Below are 17804 nucleotides of genomic sequence, written 5' to 3' on the forward strand. Positions count from 1 at the left end.
AATGCAACACAATCCCTGAGAGAGCTCAGCTGAAACGCTGAGGGGTTCAATATTGCTCTGACACATCTGTCTTGGGGCGAGTTCTATCCCTGCTGCAATCAGGCACATCACGTGCCACGGGCACTTTATGGAAGAGGGAGCAAGGGCAGGAGTTTTGCCTTTCATGCTTCCAGTTAGTGCACAGAGCAATTTCTCCAAAAGAAAATGTTAAATGAGAAAGCAGCACGACTTCAGCTCATATTCAGAAATTCTCCATTTAAAAGTGACATCATAATTTTCCCCCCCCTTTTTTTTTTTTTTAACAAGCAACAGGGATACAATTATGGCTTGAAGTCAGAAAAATGTTAAAACCAGCATCAATCTAGAATGTCCCTTCTCCTCCCCTCTGTACCTTTGCAGTTTCATTGATATTGTTCCCAGTATTTGCTTTTGCAAGGAGATAAACCATCATGGATCTCATGCCTATGAAAGCTCCCTCTGGCTTCAGGAGACCCCACATGAGCCAGGCAGTGATTTAAGGCCTCACCTTGAATTTTAAGTATTAATTCAGGGGGTGCAGTCTCATTATCTTTGACAGGAATCTGTGTAGGACCTCACTTGGCAGCAAAGAGGATTTTTTTTTTTTTGCCTAGGATTTCTCATTAATAGTGCAGGGTGGGGAAATGGGGAATGGGAAAATTCCCCTCTCCTAATTTCAGCTAAAAACATTTCAGCCTCTAGTCTAAACTATCCCTCCCTATTTCCTGGTGGGAACTGCCCCATCCTAAGACAGCTGAGTCAGACACAGACAGCATACAAGGTGCCTAAGGATCTTAAAGCAGCAGTTTAAATTAGAGGTGACACAAATCCTATGCCTCTTGTGGCAGTGCTACTGCAAAACTTTAAAACAGGCCTTTATCCAACAAACCTATCTAGGATATGGTGAATTAGTGAATTATACATTTTCTACATTATACATAGTGATATAAATAGTGAATTATACATTTTCTTCCAAAATGAGGTGCTGGCATCAACCTCTCAGTTGGTGATGTCTCTGTTATTTCATACATCCACTACTGCAAAATCCAGGAAGATTTTCATGCTATGCAATCCCATTGAATTCAAAGGGACTGACAGGGAATTGTGGCCAGCAACCTGTTCCTATTTATTTCAAAACATCAACAACTTAAAATGCAGAGAGATAATGTGGTTTACACCACATGTATTGAGTATGTTTATACTCTAAAAGAACATGCTGTGAACAGTCCCTTTGGCACCCAAAATAACCAAACACCCAAGCAAGCAAAGGCAAACAAACAGCATGTCCAGATGGGAGGGTGAAGGCCCCCCCAGCAGTACCTGACATAGGAAATGTAGGACATCCACTGGAGGTATGTTGGGATGGTATCAAAGCTGACAAAGAACCCAGAGAACAGGAGGACTGGGATGGCAGTCACTGGGCCCACAAAAGTTGCCACCTGTGCAGAGAAGGAACAGAGTGTCTCTTGTCAGAAAGACAGAGAAAAAGTGAAAATGTACTTGCTCTTCTATGACTCCTAGGAATAATTCTACTGCCCCAAATTCTCACAGTTTGAAATACTAGAAAATTGCCGATTTTTTTTTCTTGTGAGGGGAAGAGCAGAAGCACAGGGATCATGCAGTAAGGCTATGCTGGTCTCCACAGGGTGGCACAGAGAGAGAATCAATGTTCTGCTGCAGAGGTCTTGACAGCATCAATGCATATTGAGGTCAGAATCATCTGTTCTGCTGTGGAATGGTCACTTCAGCACATCTCCTGCCAGGAGTTATGTGGCCAGATTCCAGTCATGCCAACGGCTGCCACTCTCCCTTCCTTTCTGGAAATTTGGGGTTTGGTCAAGCCTTTTCCTACCTTTCTTTCTACAGCTTTTCTGGACACATCCAGGACATGTCTGTGCTCTGAGGTGAGGGGGGAGCAGCAAGAACTCTGCTACAGCAAGAAACTTTCTGCCTGTCACCTCAACAAATATCTTGGGGACACAGCAGCTGTGACAGAGAGCAGAGTTAGAACAGAGCAGAGCTCCTGTGAGACACAAAACACCATCAGTACTGTTTTAAGTTGTAAGATGTGGCTGGGGCTGTGTGCTCTATCACCACCTGTCAGAGTTGGGGCAGTTCTCTGCTGTTCCTGGGGCAGTTTGTTCTTTATCTCTCCCACAGCCCATCCTCCCTCCAGGAGATCTCTGCTGTCCATGGCCACTGAGTGTCCCTGCAGGGCTGATCAAATTCCACCATCCCATGGGAGATGCTCCGCCCAGGGGAGGAGCCAAGCATTCCTCCCTGGATCCAATCTGCCCTGGGAACAGCCCAGCAGCCTTTGCCCACTGCATTCCCAGAGGAGCAGCTTTCTGCTGCCCTGCATTCCCAGAGGGAGAGCAGGCCCATCTCCAGCAGCCCTGGAGCTGCAGAGGAAAACTCCCCCCTTGTGCAGGATCCCTGCTCCAGCAGAAGCACAGCTGGCACTGCAGGAGGGCTGAGCCCCCCTGGGATGGGACTGTGCCACCACCCTGAGCCCCCCTGGGATGGGACTGTGCCACCACCCTGAGCCCCCCTGGGATGGGACTGTGCCACCACCCTGACCCACAGAGGGCCAGGGCATGCTCTGACTCTGGCAGTGGTGTTTCCTTTTTGTTTGTACGATTGCATTTGTATTTTTAATTTTCCTAGTAAAGAACTGTTATTCCTACTCCCATATCTTTGCCTGAGAGCCCCTTAATTTCAAAATTATAATAATTTGGAGGGAGGGGGTTTGCATTCTCTATTTCAAGGGAGGCAGGAGGGCTGAGCCACTATGGAATGGGACTGCTGCCACCACCCTGACCCGCAGGGTGTCAGAGCATGTTCTGATTATGTCAGGGTTTTTTTTTTTTTCTTTGTACTATTGCATTTGTATTTTTAGTTTTCCTAGTAAAGAACTGTTATTCCTATTCCCATTTCTTTGCCTGAGAGCCCCTTAATTTCAAAATTATAATAATTTGGAGGGAGGGGGTTTGCATTCTCCATTTCAAGGGAGGCTCCTGCCTTCCTTAGCAGACACCTGGCTTTCCAAACCAGGACAAGTACCTGGAGGGATGTGGAGGCTGCCCCTATGAGCAGGCCCAGGGACTGAGCCACCAGGGATGTCATGGTGCCCAGGGCGGCGAAGAGGACGAAGCGCAGCGCGTCGGAGGGCTGGGAGGTCATCCAGTACACGATGCTGCAGTAGGCCACAGGGAACATGATCTGCAAGGACAAGCACTGGGAGTGAGCCCCTGACAGCCAGACACTCACGGCCACTCTGGTGAGACAAAAACCTGGGGGGTTCCCACTGATCCACAGCTCTCAGCCTTTCCATTACATGACAGGTGGAGGATAGCTGACTTTCTGCTTGGGCATTTAAAAGAGGATTCCACTCCCAACCCTTCACCCTCCTGTGTCACGGACATATTTTATGAAAAATCCTTTTGCTAGGATTTTTTCTCCTGAGAAGCTGAGAAGCCTCAGAGGAAAAGGAAAACAATAATTATCTGCTGCTGTGGAATGCAAGAGGTGCATCTGTGATTGGTCTCTCATGTGGTTGTTTTTAATTAATGGCCAATCCCAGTCCAGCTGTCTCAGGCTCTCTGGTCAGTCACAAGATTTTATTATCATTCCATTCTTTTCTACTCTTTGCTAGCCTTCTGATGAAATCCTTTCTTCTATTTTTCAGTAGAGTTTTAAATATACCATTTTCTTTTAATATAATATATCATAAAATAATAAATCAGCCTTCTGAAACATGGAGCCAAGGCTCTCAACTCTTCCCTCATCCTGGGACCCCTGTGAGCACCACCAAACTCCTGCAAATAAGCAAAGCTGGTCATGTGTTTAATAAAATAACGTTGGGTCAGGTCTCAGCTTTTGTGAAGTCCTGCACTCTCAGGGTGCTTCTGATCCCAGCAGCCAGAAATGGGAATTGAGATCCCCAGAGCCTGGCTGGGGAGTCAGTCCCACACAATCCCAGCTCCATCGCTAGCCCTGCATCCCAAGCAAGTGAGAAGAAGCAGGGAAGTCATTCTGTGGATAAAGAATTCCCAGGGACCTCGTTGTGCCTGGAGCAGCAGCTCTGCAGCTGGAGTGGAGGGAGGTGCCCTGGGAGCAGGGAAGAGCTGGGAATGAGCCCTTCCAAGCCTTTCCAGCCCATCCTGCCCGGCTGACTGTGTTTCCACAGCTTTGAATATTGATCCATGGGCTGGGAGGCTCTGGAATGACCTCTGGAGCAGGGAAGGGACTGCCTGGAATGGGGCATGGCTTGGAGTGACTCAGGGGTGCCCTCATCACTCTGCACAGCTCCTGAAAGGTGCCTGTGCTCAGCTGGGGCTGGGCTCAGTCCAGAGCACACAGCCTCCAGCTGCACCAAGGGAAATACAGTTTGGATAACAGGGAGAAGTTTTTTATGGAAAGAGTGATAAAGTTCTGGCATGGCTGCCCAGGGAGGTGGTGGAGTCCCCATCCCTGGGTGTGTTTAACAAAGCCTGGATGTGGCACTGGGGGCCAGGGTTTAGTTGGGGTGTTGGGGCTGGGTTGGACTTGATGGTCTTGAAGGTCTCTTCCAACCCAGGGATTCTGTGAATTCTGTGAATTCTGATTCTGAAGCTCCACCAGACACATCTGGACATTTTCCCCACTACTCCAATGGATAAAATACCAGTACTAATCTTCTTGGCAAGTGGGCTTGTCATTCATGAACTGAAATGGTTCTGTGTTATTGAAGAGTAGAGCATGTACCTGAAAAGGAACATCAGCCATGGTCTTGGCCAGGTAATAGGCTTTCAGGCTGTACCAGTAGTTCAGATGCTCTCTGAGAAATACTCCCATCTCAAGGGGAACTGCAGAGAACACAGATTATTCAGTCAGATTGGCAGGGTGCAATACAGCTTCACATAAAAACAACACGAATGTTGTTGTTAAACATAAAATCAAGACTCATCCATGTCTAATCCTGCACTGCTGCAGTCCCAGGGTGGGACCTCCCAGGTCTTTGACAGAGCAGCAAAAGTTTCAGTGATTTGTAATGGAATATAAAAGGTCAGCCCCTAGAGCTGCTCACTGATGAGACTATGGACCAGCCTACTCAGATGACCTGAACCTCTCTTAAAGAGGATTTTTCAATTAAAAGTGGTGTCAAAACTTAAAGAACTTTGTTATTCTTTGTGGTCCAACAGGGAATCCACAGTAACAGCACTCCCAGAGCAAGTGTGAAGCAGTCCATTCTGCAGGAGTTTGCTTCTGTCACCACATGAATAAGCTAATTTTATGCAGGAATCATAACTTGGAAGCCCCAGAGAAATTATTCCACCCTCCCCAAGTCCAACCACGAGCTCAGGGCATGGCTGAGATGCACTGGGATAAGGAGAAACTCCAGTCCAGGACTGTAACACTGAAATGTCTGTGCTGGAAAACACTGGGAAAACTGGGCAGGGAGAAGTGCCACGGGCCAAGCCTGTTTCTGCTTGCACAGCAGTGCTTCTGGGGGTGCAAGGTTTGTCCCCACACCTGCCTCAGAGGTAGAACCCCAAGTCAGCTGCTGTCTTACACCAAACCAGACCCATCCCAGCACTGCAGCAGCCCCTCCCCTGTGCTGTGACACAGCACCCAGCACTCACAGGTGAGGACAGTGGGCATGAGAGCAGCAAACATGAGGAACAGCATGGAGAAGAAGAGGAACCCCGAGTTGCTGAGGACTTTCTTGGCTTCATTGCCAATGCCCAAGTAGAGCAATCCGATGAGCAGCCCAATGCCAATGTGTGAGGTGATCCTCAGGTGTGTCAGGACCTGTGGTAAGCAAAGAGTGGCATTTATCAGGAAGCTTGGGCTCAGAAACAGTGACAGTGTGGCTGAAATTGGGTAGATTGCAGGAAAGGAGCACTTATGTCCAGAAAATCTTATCTAGAAACCACTGAGTGGTTTGGGTTGGAAGGTTAAAGATCACCAAGTTCCAACACCCTGCCATAAGAAATGTTAATTTCCTATTGGGTGAGCTTCCCATGAAAATTTCTTCCAGGTAATACAGGCAGGAACTGCAAATGCTGCAAGCTGAAATCTCACTGACTGACAATGTCATGGAGCCACTGGCTCTGACTCATCAGGGGAAAGAGACTTTCTGACTAAAAGATAAATTTCCCCAGAGCAGAAGAGAAGCAGAAAAGGCATTTCAGGCTTGTGTAGACCCAAGTAACTTCATCAGGAATAAATCAGCTTTCTGTGACTTCTCTGCAACACAGTATTCCCACAAGAGGCTTGGAAGAACAAAAGAAATAATAACAATGGGAACAACTTCAAGCCTTTAGAGTGGAGCAGGAAAAAATATATTAAAAACAACATTGTCCTTCAATCTATGCATCAGCAAATCAGTTACAGTTTCTCCTGATCTTAATCCATTAATTCAATTAATCCTTGTTGACAAATGCACTTATAAAAACCAGGAAGGGAGAACAAATTATGGCAGAGAAGCAGACACTTTTTATCTACCAATTTTCTCTTTCCAAAAATGAAGATTTTAAGTGGTAACATTACATCACATAGAAGTTATTATTTCCACCATCCTGAGTTTTCTGGAAAACCTAATTTTGTGACACAGCACTACGACTTCCCACTCACTTTTCAGCTGGATTAATAACTGTATAAGGGACCTGCCAGCACAGAGGGGATTTAAGCTTTGGGTTTTTAGGCCAGGTGCTTCTGAGTGCTGTGTAGAAAGCTGTCAGTGACAGTGAAGATGGTAGAGTTAACAACAAGACAGAGATCAGCCTCATCCCTTTGGAATTCTGTGATAACTCATGGATGGGCTGCTGGACAGGACTGAGGTGCATTGCAGCTGCACAGACCTTTTGGCCACAAAAGTTTTTATCAAGCCATTCTTACCGAGTCCCTCATGATGGTGAGGAAAGTTCTTTTGAAGAGGATGCAGAACTGGGTTAGGCAGCTGGCAGAGAAGCTGTGGCAGCCTTCTGTGGAGGAGGAGTCCTGCAGAAACACACACAGAATAAACCCCTTCCTCTGCAGTACCTGCTTTGCTTTTCATTCACAAGAGCCCACTCACATCAGCTGAGTGTGCCCAGAGACTCCTCCACTGAGGGAGGATTTAAATTGCCTCCCTCCCCCTGCAGAGATGCACAAAGTACCTCTTCAGAGGGCCGGTGCCAGAGGAAGGGGTTCAGCTCGTGCTCCCCAGGCACGTCTCTCTTGTAGTCAGAGTCACAAATCCTCTCCCTGACCGCCCTGACCAGGCGGCCGCTCTGGTCCCCGTACTCACCCGAGGCCACTTCCATCACTACAAAAACAGAATTCCAAGTTACTGCTCTGCAAAGGTTGAAGTTACTGCTGACCAGGTACCAGCCTTGCTGTTAAATCCCCCTGATGCTGCAGCACTGATAAAAGCAGATTTTAATTTTTTTTTTATTTTTTAGTACAGGGTTTAAAGTGCCACACGGAAATTCATATCTCTACAAAACCAACATTTAAATGCATCTTTCCATAAATCTTCAGAGAGGTCTCTTCATCCTGGAAGTTAAATGAAGCAGTTCAGAGGAAAGGCAGTGAATACAGAAAATAGATAAAAGTCTATTTTTGTGGCACTTGCCTTTTTTTTTTTTAAATTTAAGAAACAACACTGAAAAAACCCTCAATGCTTTAAGTTGTACAATACCACAGTGGCTGCTCAAGATAAAAAGAAAGCAAGCAGAATACTGGAGCCACTTTAAAAAGTCACTAACACAAGCTACTATGAAACACTAATAAATAAACTTTATCTTTCATTTCCTGAACCTGGACTTCTGACAGAGAGAAATATTCACTAAATTGTACCACTAGGTGGCATTCAAATTACTTTGGGAGGGAAAAAAAATCTGATTACTTTTATTTTGAATTTTGGTTCATATATGGACAAAGCACATAAGAATATATGTACAGAAGTATAAATCACACCATGGTTCCCCTTACCCTGAAGGTGATAAAATTATAAAATGCAAAATGATAAAATAAAAAAAGAAAAAAAAATAAAGTATTCAAGCTGTCCTTACCAAAATCTGCTGGGTTGTGGTAGGTTGGACAATTCAGCCCCAAATCTCTCAAGTAAGGGACAAGGTTTGTTACCTTCCCACGGTAAATGCACTGACCTTGACTTAGAACATAGAGCTGGAAAACAAGAAGAAAAGGAGGAAAAAAAAAAAAAAAAGAAATAAGAAAAAATGTGAAATAGTCTCAGCCAAGAATGACCAAGTTCTTTAAGGTTTGACACCACTTTTAATTGAAAAATCCTCTTTAAGGGAGGTTCAGATCATCTGAGTAGACTGGTTCATAGTCTCAATAGTGAAAAGAAAAAAGAAGAAAAAGAAAAGAAAATAGAAGAAAAAGAAGTAAGACAAAATGTGAAAAAAACATCAAAACATTTGAACCTGTTGCCTGACAACATCTCCTTGTCCCTGTGGGAAGAACACCTTGGGGAGATCTGTCACCACTCGAAATTAACTTTGCATGGAATCACAACTAATGGAAAATTTAATGCCTGGAATTGGAATTCTGCACACATTGCCTGCAGGACTTCAAACACATTAACACAGAAACACACTCATTCCATCCTTTGGCACATGCTGAAAATAGGCAAGGAGCTGGAGAGCCAAGCCATCTAATTTCCACACATGATGGATATTTTGGGCTGGGATGGAAGGAGAGCTGGGACAGCACAAAAACAGCAAACAGCTCCATCACTCTCACTTTTAGCCACGATTTTGACTTTAAATAAACCTCCCTGCCAGACTGGCAATCTGCAAGGGTTTGTTCACCTGTGGTGGTGGAGGTTTTCTCTCAGCTCTCACAGGACTAATCTAAATCCTCTAACAAGACTAAAATACATTTTTTATCTAATCTAAACACACGTGGTCCACATGCCATTGTTGGCTCGGAGAGAGGTTCTCCCACTGACTTAATTTCAATTAATTTTCCATACTAAATTCAGTTATTATTATTTTATGTGAATTAAGTCTTCTCAATCTACGCCTGTGTATCCAGGATACACAGATATATTGCAGACATTGACACTGCAGCTCTCCTGCTTTTATGTGGCTCTGATTTACTTCAGTGGCAGCCCTGTGCACAGGAGCAGGGCTGGCTGGAGGCATGAAAATGACCAGTGCAATAGTCTTGATTTCACAAACCTAACAGCAAGATTCAAACATTACACATAAATAAAGGAAACAGGCAGAGAAGAAGGAAAAAAACATAATCAAAAAGTATGTTTTGCTGTTATTTATTTAATTTCTTTATATGATTTGTAGCCATCAACTAGAATTATTCATGTTTTTTGATTAAAGAGGTGGTTATGCCTTTTTGATGGTTTTTTGGTTTTTGATGGTTTTTGATGGTTTTTTGATTAAAAGGTGGTTATGCCTTGAAAGCAGAAGCACCCTGAACTACACATGAAGAGAAAGTCTGAGAGCAATACCTGGTCAAAGAGCTCAAACAGTTTTGCACTGGGCTGGTGAATTGTGCAGATGATGGATCTGCCCCCCTGGGCCAAAGCCTTCATCAGAGAGACCACCTGGAAACACGATGCACTGTCCAAGCCACTGGAAAAAAAACCCAAACAAGTTTGTTATCCACAGGCACCACCCAAAACCAGCACATGCATTTGCTCCATGGTATCCCATTATTATCCTTTCACACATTTTCTCTGCAGCAGTTTCATTCTATCATATGCCAACCTTAAGCTTGTTCTTCTCCATCAGGCTTTTAATTAAGTTGGAAGCATGCCTGAGAATGAAAAGGAGTATTCTCGAAGCTGCCTTAAGGGACTTCAACATTTTAGGGCTGCAGATTTAAATGCTCCCAGCTTTAATGAATAGATACATATTCATAGCTTTGCCAGCCTCCTCCCAGACTGATCACATTCATTACCAAAAGTCACATTTGAAAATGTTTATATTCAAGCAGTCTTTGCTGGAAAAAGAAAATCCATGCCACAATATTTTCCTCTTTCTTTTCCTTCCTCCTGCAGCTTGTGAATGCTTTAAGTATTACTTACAGCCCTACAATCCAGCAGTTTGTGAATGCTTTAAATATTGCTTACAGCCCCACAGCCCAGCAATTCCAGCAGTGACCCAAGGCTCCAAGAACCCAAATCAAATTATTTCTTGGCCTAATTCAGTGCTGCAGACAACACCAAATGAGCCTTTTCCAAGGATTTAGAGGGGAATAGCTTTTCTGTAGCTCTGTTCTACTATGCAAAACCATCTTGGCCTGTGTTTGATTTTTGGCCTTGAAGTAAGTACCTGGTGGGTTCATCAAAGAACATGACAGGGGGGTTGTTGACCAGCTCCAGAGCAATGGCCAGGCGTTTCCTCTGGCCCCCAGAGAGACTCCCAGTCCTCGTGTTGGCACACGTCAGCAAACCAAGAGCTGTCAGGATTTCCTTCACCTGGAGGGAGCAGAACATTCCAGGCTGTGGGAACATGAAAAACCTCCAGCCCCTTCACTGATTTCCATGGAGGTTGCAGACCAGCTCACAACTCTGTTCCATCACCCACACACTTAAAGCCTTTTCCATCTAATGCATCTGTTAGTCATTTATCAGACTCAGTGTTAACAGGTTTTTTCTGCCATTTACTGTTTTGACCCAAATTCTGCTTGTTTGTCCTGCATGACCTCACTCAGTGAAGAGGTGAGAAAGGAGTGGAAATCAGTTCTTCTGTAGCTGTGTATTTATGGGTATGGCACTGACATCAAAAGAGGTTTGCAGCATGTGAGGGGTTCCTACACAGTGAAACCAAGAAGCTTCTTTCAACACAACTCTGGGGCTGTCCCTACAAGGGATCTGTAACAAAACCCAGTGGTTTCTGTAGAGCAGTGACCTGCTTTATCTCATCTGCTCTCCACAGTCTCCTCTTTCAAGTGCAGCCATGGATTTCAAGTGTTTTCATTCCACTCAGAGTCAATGCAGCTGTCACAGGCACTCTCAGATGTTTGGGATTTCCTCAAGGCACAGCCTCAGGAGGGCACAGCTCATCCCAGGGCTTTTGGAGCAAAAGGAGAACAATCCCAGGCTCTAGGATCTGGGCTGGTATTCCTATATAAGGGAAATAGCTCTTTGGCTTCAATAAAAGTATGGGCACAAAAATGAGTGAATCCAAGAGCTACATTGCTCATGCAATTAACAAACTCCACCACTTCAAAGGCAGAAAGCAGCCCAGACATTTAATACTTCACTGAAGTTTAGAAAACAGAGCCCACCATTTTTCAAAGCATCAACTGCTTGGATGGAGAGAGTTTTCCACAATGAGTGCCTGACCTGGTGAAAATTGGTGAGACCAGCCAGGGCCTGACCCTTTGCTTGTCCTGATTTTGATTTCCAGGAGCTCCCTCTCCCAGTAAGGGGGAGTAAAAAATAACAAAACCCACTAAGCCTTGTTTCTCAGAGAAAAAAGCCCAACTACCTCATTCCCTTTATCTCTGGGAAGGGTAAACAGGACTCAGGCAGCACAAGCAAGGACAACCAGAAACACAAACTGTGGTTCAGCTGAGGATTTTCACTTGTCCCTGCTTTAAACAGGAGTCTGCAATCCTGCTAGCACAAGTGTATAAATTCATAACATTTATCTGTGATAAACATTTACACTCCAATTTACATCAATAAAATGAATTATCTTCTCTTGCACAGGCCAGTAACACGAAGTAGAAAATTCTTCTAACATGTGTTGGATAAACACAGCACAGATTTTAACTCCAAGAGCTGCTTGTAATTACAGTGACAGTGTGAAGAAGTGAATTAACTTGCTTGGCCTAACTTCACTAAAGTGTAAATGAACTGAGGCTTCCAAAGTACAATTAAGTTAACAGCTGTTTCTATATAAATTTACTTTCCAATAAAAAAAAACAACTTGTGTTTGTTTTCTTCACAACAATCTGATTCCTGTAAGTTTCCCTTTCTGATTGTCAAGAATTCTTTTCAGTCTGAAGCAATGCCCATTGCTCCAATTTGGAAATAAACACAGAGAAAGGACAGTCACAAAACCAGCTGATCTACCCAGGAAGTTGCCACAGTTGCCCATATGCCAAGAGAAGTTGTGCTTTTGCCCATGGATGGGTTAGAGGAGTACAGGTCCCAGTGCAGGTCCAGCTGGGTGATTTTTCTCACCCCACAGGAGAGGCACATTGGAGAACCCAAGGTGCTAAGGTGCATTAACAGGAATCCTGCAGAACCTGTGGATTTGTTTCAGTAAACCTTTTACAATTTTCCAGTCTTGTACTGAAAGCAGCTTTCATGGAGACTGCAGTGAACCTTCCCTCCTAATGACACATGTCAGCCTAGAGAATATGAATTATTCTGTCATGGCAAGTCCAGGGCAGTTCAGTGTTAGATAAAAATGTCTGCTTTACAGAGCTCACTTCTTGGCATCCCCCAAATTCTACTTTGATGGGCAGTGTACATACCATTTCTCTCCTCCCTTCATCTTTCTCTTGAAGTTTCAGATGAGCAGATACCTGGAATGCAAAACAATGGAGTTGGATTTTCTGCTGCCCTGAAGCACAGCCACCACTTAGAGCAGATGTCTCAGGCACAGCACTCCAAGGTACCACTTAAACAACTCCTTTCAACCCAGTCAGAAAATCTGAACTTGAACTACAATGTTCCAGTCACAAACATCACATTTTTCTGTGCAGTAAATAACTGAGTTTAATTTGACCTAGGCAAAGCACCTGCCAGAAACTGTATTAGAAAAACAGGACACACTGCAAGTCAAAGAGTTTTACAGGAGGATGGGAAAGTGACATATTTTTCACATCCAAAATTTCCCAGGTAATGTTAGAAACACAGTTTATTTGTGCTTCATTCTCACTAAGGATAACTGAACTCTGCCATTCTCCAGCATGCAAACAAGTGAGCACAGAAATAAATAATCTTGTGTAAGATGTCATCTGCTGTCCTGAAAGGCAGCTCCATGAAACTTCATGATTAACCTTTATTAAAAGCAATTAAACTCTTAGGTAATTATTTTTTGTCAGAGCCTTGATTGATTAATTTTAGACAGCAACTATAATCTGGGCCAAATTCTGCAAAAGTGGTCCCGTGGGATTCTGATGGAAACACTCAAGTAAACAAAAGAGACAAAAAACTTCTCCACAAAAAAAAAAAAGAACTTTTGCAAAAAATTAGCCACATAAAAACTGGAGTGATTTCTTCTGGCCTTGAAATTTGTGAAGTGAGCTGGCACAGTGTGAGCAACCTGAGCCTTGTTTTGATAACAATTTCTGAGAAAAACTGGCTGATTTCTCAAGCTGAGCTGCAGACACTTCCAGACTAACTGGTCAAGCTGGCAACACATAAACTTGCTGACGTGATGCAAAACAATGAGAAGAATTAACATTGCCCGTGCATCTTGGACTTCTTCTGCTCCTGGCTTTTTCCCCATGAAGAAATGAAAGAGATTTTATAAAATGCCTTTGTTTTTAAAAAAGCACAAAATTGTAGAAGTGGCAGAGAGATCACCCTGAAGTGTAAATAGCAGTTTTCAGTCAGAAGATGAAAGATGGGGAGAAAGAGAGAGAGAGATGAGGTTACTCATCCACCACCCAAGCAAACAGATGGTCCCCACCAAGGCTCGTTTGTGAAGAATTTCAGGTTCTATTCTCTAGATCTAAGGAGCAGACACTTAGATCTCCTTCCAAATCATAACACTGGGCACAAACTGGAAATTATAAAGCCAAAGAAGGATGAGCCTGAAATGGAATTGAAGGCATCATCAAATTCCAAGGACTCTCACTGAGCGGGACAGGACAGGGATAACATCTTGTGGCACTGCCAGGGGTAGGACCAAGGGCACAACACAAACCATTCTCCATTTCCCCCTGCTCAGACAAATGAGAGCAAGGAACAAAGCTCACCATCATAGCTTCCTGGACAGTGAGGTGAGGAAGGAGCATGTCATCCTGCATGATGTAGCAGGAGACCTTGCGGAAGGAGCGCAGGTCGCGGGGCTGCCCGTTGATGAGGATTTCTCCTTTCATCCCCGTCTCTCTGCAACCAGAAAACAAAACAGCCAGAGGTGAATCTCACCATCCCTTGTGCTGCCAAATGACTGAGCACCTGGAAGTCTTAGGCAGTTGTTGCCACTGTGAAATAAATTTGGTAGACCGGATAGAAATGAAATTATTTCCGGATTAGGCTTTCTTTCATCTAGAGCTTCTTGCCACGATGCTGAAAATTTTACTCAAATGTGTGCTGTTGTATTTAAGTCTAAAAAACTATCAAGAAATTAAAGTTGGGGGTTTTTAGGTTTCCTTATCCTGTTCCTTATGCCCCAAATGACAAGACAGAGACACCCTGAATGGCCACACAGGAGGGGATTTAGGAAAATGAAGCACAGTCACTGCACTTTGGTGAGGAAGACATCAACATTATGAAGTGGTGACTAAAAAGAGTAGATTTTTCAAGTGTTTATGTGATTTTAAAAAACATCACACTGTGATTTTAAAAAACATAAGACACTGAGTCAGATTTGTTGCACAGCCAAAAAAAGAGGTTTTCTTTATATGTGTGTTTTTTGGATTTTAAATTGCTTTTTATTTTTGGATCAGACCTGTTAAGAGATAAATCCCAAGTGACCAAAACAGGACACAGAGGAAAAAGATAAGCAAAAAGAATCTAATTCAAAATCTTTGAAGTGCCTGTTTTTGACAAACTCTCGGCCAAAATTTCTTCTGTTGTCTCCAAGGAGCCCTCAGCCTCAGTGATCTTATCTTAACTTGGGATTTTCATTGGTACTGACCTGTATCCTGCCAGAATATTCATAAGTGTTGACTTCCCAGCTCCTGAAGGTCCCATAATTGCAACGAGTTCTCCACTGCTGAACTTCCCTGAAATTCCTTTCAAAAGGGTCTTATAACCTGGAAGAAGAAAGAAAAGTTCACTGAACCCTTAATCACATCTGGGGAGAAATGAAAGTTCATTTCTATGGAATATTGATGAAAACCAGCCATTAACAGCCACCTCCTGAGAGGCTGATGCCAACATCAGCATGCTGCAATATCAAAAATAACTATCAAAAGCCCAATTGTGAGTGGGAGCAGCAGTTCCTGCCACGACACAAATGGGATTACAGGGTCTCACACTCTTGCCTCACTGCAGGATGGTTTTTAAACACTGCTATGAAGCCTTGCTGCCATTCTCTGAGTGGCAGCAATATAAAATACTAAAATGCTATAATACCATAAATACTCTGAGTCCTCTCAGAGTATTTTACCAGGATGCTGTAAAAATATTCAACACTCCACAGCTAACAGTCTTGGAGCAGGCTGGCCTCCAATCACTGCAGTTTCAGTGCCAAAATTCTGCCCTCTCACCAAAACAGCAACTTCTTAGAGAGAGAAACAGCTGAGATCTCAAAGACCTTTGCCTTTTTCCATTGAAAAAATGTAAAAAATGTCTTTTATGACGAGAAACTCAACAAAAGGAGACACACAAACTTTCTCACTCTCTTGCCACAAGAACTCTCTTACCAGAGGAACTTTAAAGGCTTTTCTAGACAGGGAGACTGACCACAGTAACTGTAAAAACAATTTCTAGGGAAAATTTCTAGTTAAGAAACATGCAGGGTGTTTTTCTTCTTTAGATTAATCCATTCCAAAATTTCATGCCACTATAATTACATCCTCAGGCAATGATGTTCTAGAGTGACAGCACCACCTCCTTCAAGCATTTCAACTTATTTCTGAGTTAATTATCTTTGCCAGTAAACCTTTATTAGAAGCCTTTACTCCATGTTATTCTAAGTGTAAGCAAACTGTGCTCCAATGAGAATTCCAGATTTGGACCAGTTGTATCCACCTTGCCCTGCAGGATTTCCATGTAAAGGCATAAAAACTGTAAGGAAGGTGGAGAGAGCCCTGACCAGCATTTAAATGTTTCAGGATCTCTTTCTCTTTTGTCCTATTTTTTTTTTTTGCTTACTTTATTTTAATTACCAGTGCTTCTAGCTAAAGCTTTTAATAATAAATAAATGCTAAGTAAGGTGTCAAAAAACAAACTCATACGTTGGCAATGTTTATGTGGTTTAATTAAAACTAAAACAGAAGGGTGGAAAATCCATTTAAATGCAGAGTCAGTGTTTGGCAATCCATTTTGCCACCCTGGTGGACATGCAGGCAGAATGTAAATTCCACATGTAAACTATCCCAGAGCTCTGATGATCAGCACAGGCTGTAGCTGGAACATGGAAATGCTGTAAAAAGCCCCACATTGTCTGCAAGCTCCTAGAAAAAAAGAATTGTGGCTTATCTTCTGATTTCTCTTTCTTCCTAACGTCATGATTTGTTTTCCTTTCCACTTATTCTCTTTAAATTTTCTTCTTGTCACCATTCTCTATTCACACTCCTCCTATGTCACAAGAGAGCAAACTCGGCACCAAAATCATTGTCGTGATGCTGTGGGGTCTCCCAAATCCACAGCAAATCCTCTTCCCCAGCTCAGGGGCAATGCAGGAGCCCCAAAATCTCTCTAGAAACATCTGATCCTACAGTTTTCATGGCAGATGTCCTAGAAAATGTAACTGACTAAATGGATTAAAACAACCATGTCTTTGAGTGGGTTTTTTTGTGTTTTTTTAACAGGCCAGTAATTTTTCACTATAAATCTTGCCTTGGACCTAGAGGAAACAACTTGTTTGGAAGCCACGAGGGTCACAGGTACAAAAATAGCAGAGTGTCCACACAGCCTGTTCATGGCACCAGTCCTGACAGGACAGCAAGGACAATCTATCCAAAGGAACAGCAGCTCTGAAGAGAGAAATCCATGGCACCCCCACAAGGTCAAGCAGCTTGTCCTTCACACCAAGGCCCCCATCCACGGCAGCAGCTGAAGGCAAAGGGCAAGGAACAATCAGGCCTTTCAAACATGGCAATATTTAATAAACTGGATCTGCAGGAACAAAGTCCTTCATTCTCCTCTTCAGTGTAATGAGAACCTGCTCCCTCCCAACCCTGTTAAACCTGTAAGAGACTTAAATATCAGAATGCACCAGCAATTATTTGCATTATGCACCAGGCAGTAAATATTGCACAGACTTGTGAGGGAGGATAAAAAATGTACACTGCCATCAATGAGGGACATGCAACCTAAAATACAGGCTCAGATATCACTGCCTAAAACTGAAACCTTTCCTCTCCCTACACAGGACTGTGAGATTTAACATTGCACACATTAAAGTCACTTTTCCAGAGTTTCACAAGTGATGATTGGTTTATCTTTAACTGCAGTATTTTCCCCCTCATGACCTTCACGTGTTCCTGTCCCTCTGATAGAGTTTTCCATTTTAAGTATCCTGCACACAATGTTAAATCAGAGCAGGACTCATCACAGAGACACAGAATCAGCTTGAAAAAGACCTCCAAGATCATCAGGTCCAAGCTCTGACTGATCATCCCCCTGTCAACCAGCACAGAGCACTGAGTGCCACATCCAGTCATTCCTTGGACTCCTCCAGGGGTGGGGGTTCCACCACCTCCCTGAGCAGCCCCTTCCCATGCCTGACCACCCTTTCCATGGAGAAATCCTTCCTGAAATTCTCAGCAAGTCATTTGCAGTACAGTAGACAAATATGCTTTAAGAAGAAATAAAAGTCCTAAAAGTATGAATATTAGATTAGGATCCTAATCACTGGCATTTTAAGTGCTACAAACTCAAACTCATCTCCTCCTTTGTCTGGAAGTGCATAATAAGCTTTTCCATTACAAAGGTTAATTTATCAAACCCACAAAAAGATTTGTCACTGTGGCAG

General features: G+C 43.5%; 1 protein-coding gene across 3 annotated transcripts in view; it reads right to left on the bottom strand.

The window, feature by feature from the left end:
* ABCG1 (ATP binding cassette subfamily G member 1) overlaps window positions 1-17804 on the bottom strand; it is a 67341-nt gene that overhangs the window by 6998 nt on the left and 42539 nt on the right. For all 3 annotated transcript variants that reach the window (XM_059840078.1, XM_059840079.1, XM_059840080.1), the window contains exons 3-14: window positions 14799-14916; window positions 13915-14047; window positions 12463-12513; window positions 10305-10450; window positions 9479-9602; window positions 8058-8172; window positions 7161-7309; window positions 6901-7002; window positions 5643-5811; window positions 4765-4865; window positions 3082-3240; window positions 1339-1457 (exon numbers count right to left, since the gene is read on the bottom strand). In XM_059840078.1, coding sequence (XP_059696061.1) covers window positions 1339-1457; window positions 3082-3240; window positions 4765-4865; window positions 5643-5811; window positions 6901-7002; window positions 7161-7309; window positions 8058-8172; window positions 9479-9602; window positions 10305-10450; window positions 12463-12513; window positions 13915-14047; window positions 14799-14916 — 1486 coding nt within the window. The remainder of the gene's footprint in view (window positions 1-1338; window positions 1458-3081; window positions 3241-4764; window positions 4866-5642; window positions 5812-6900; window positions 7003-7160; window positions 7310-8057; window positions 8173-9478; window positions 9603-10304; window positions 10451-12462; window positions 12514-13914; window positions 14048-14798; window positions 14917-17804) is intronic.

The sequence above is a fragment of the Haemorhous mexicanus genome, chromosome 2, assembly GCF_027477595.1.
Source record: "Haemorhous mexicanus isolate bHaeMex1 chromosome 2, bHaeMex1.pri, whole genome shotgun sequence".
In the NCBI taxonomy this organism is placed as follows: domain Eukaryota; kingdom Metazoa; phylum Chordata; class Aves; order Passeriformes; family Fringillidae; genus Haemorhous; species Haemorhous mexicanus.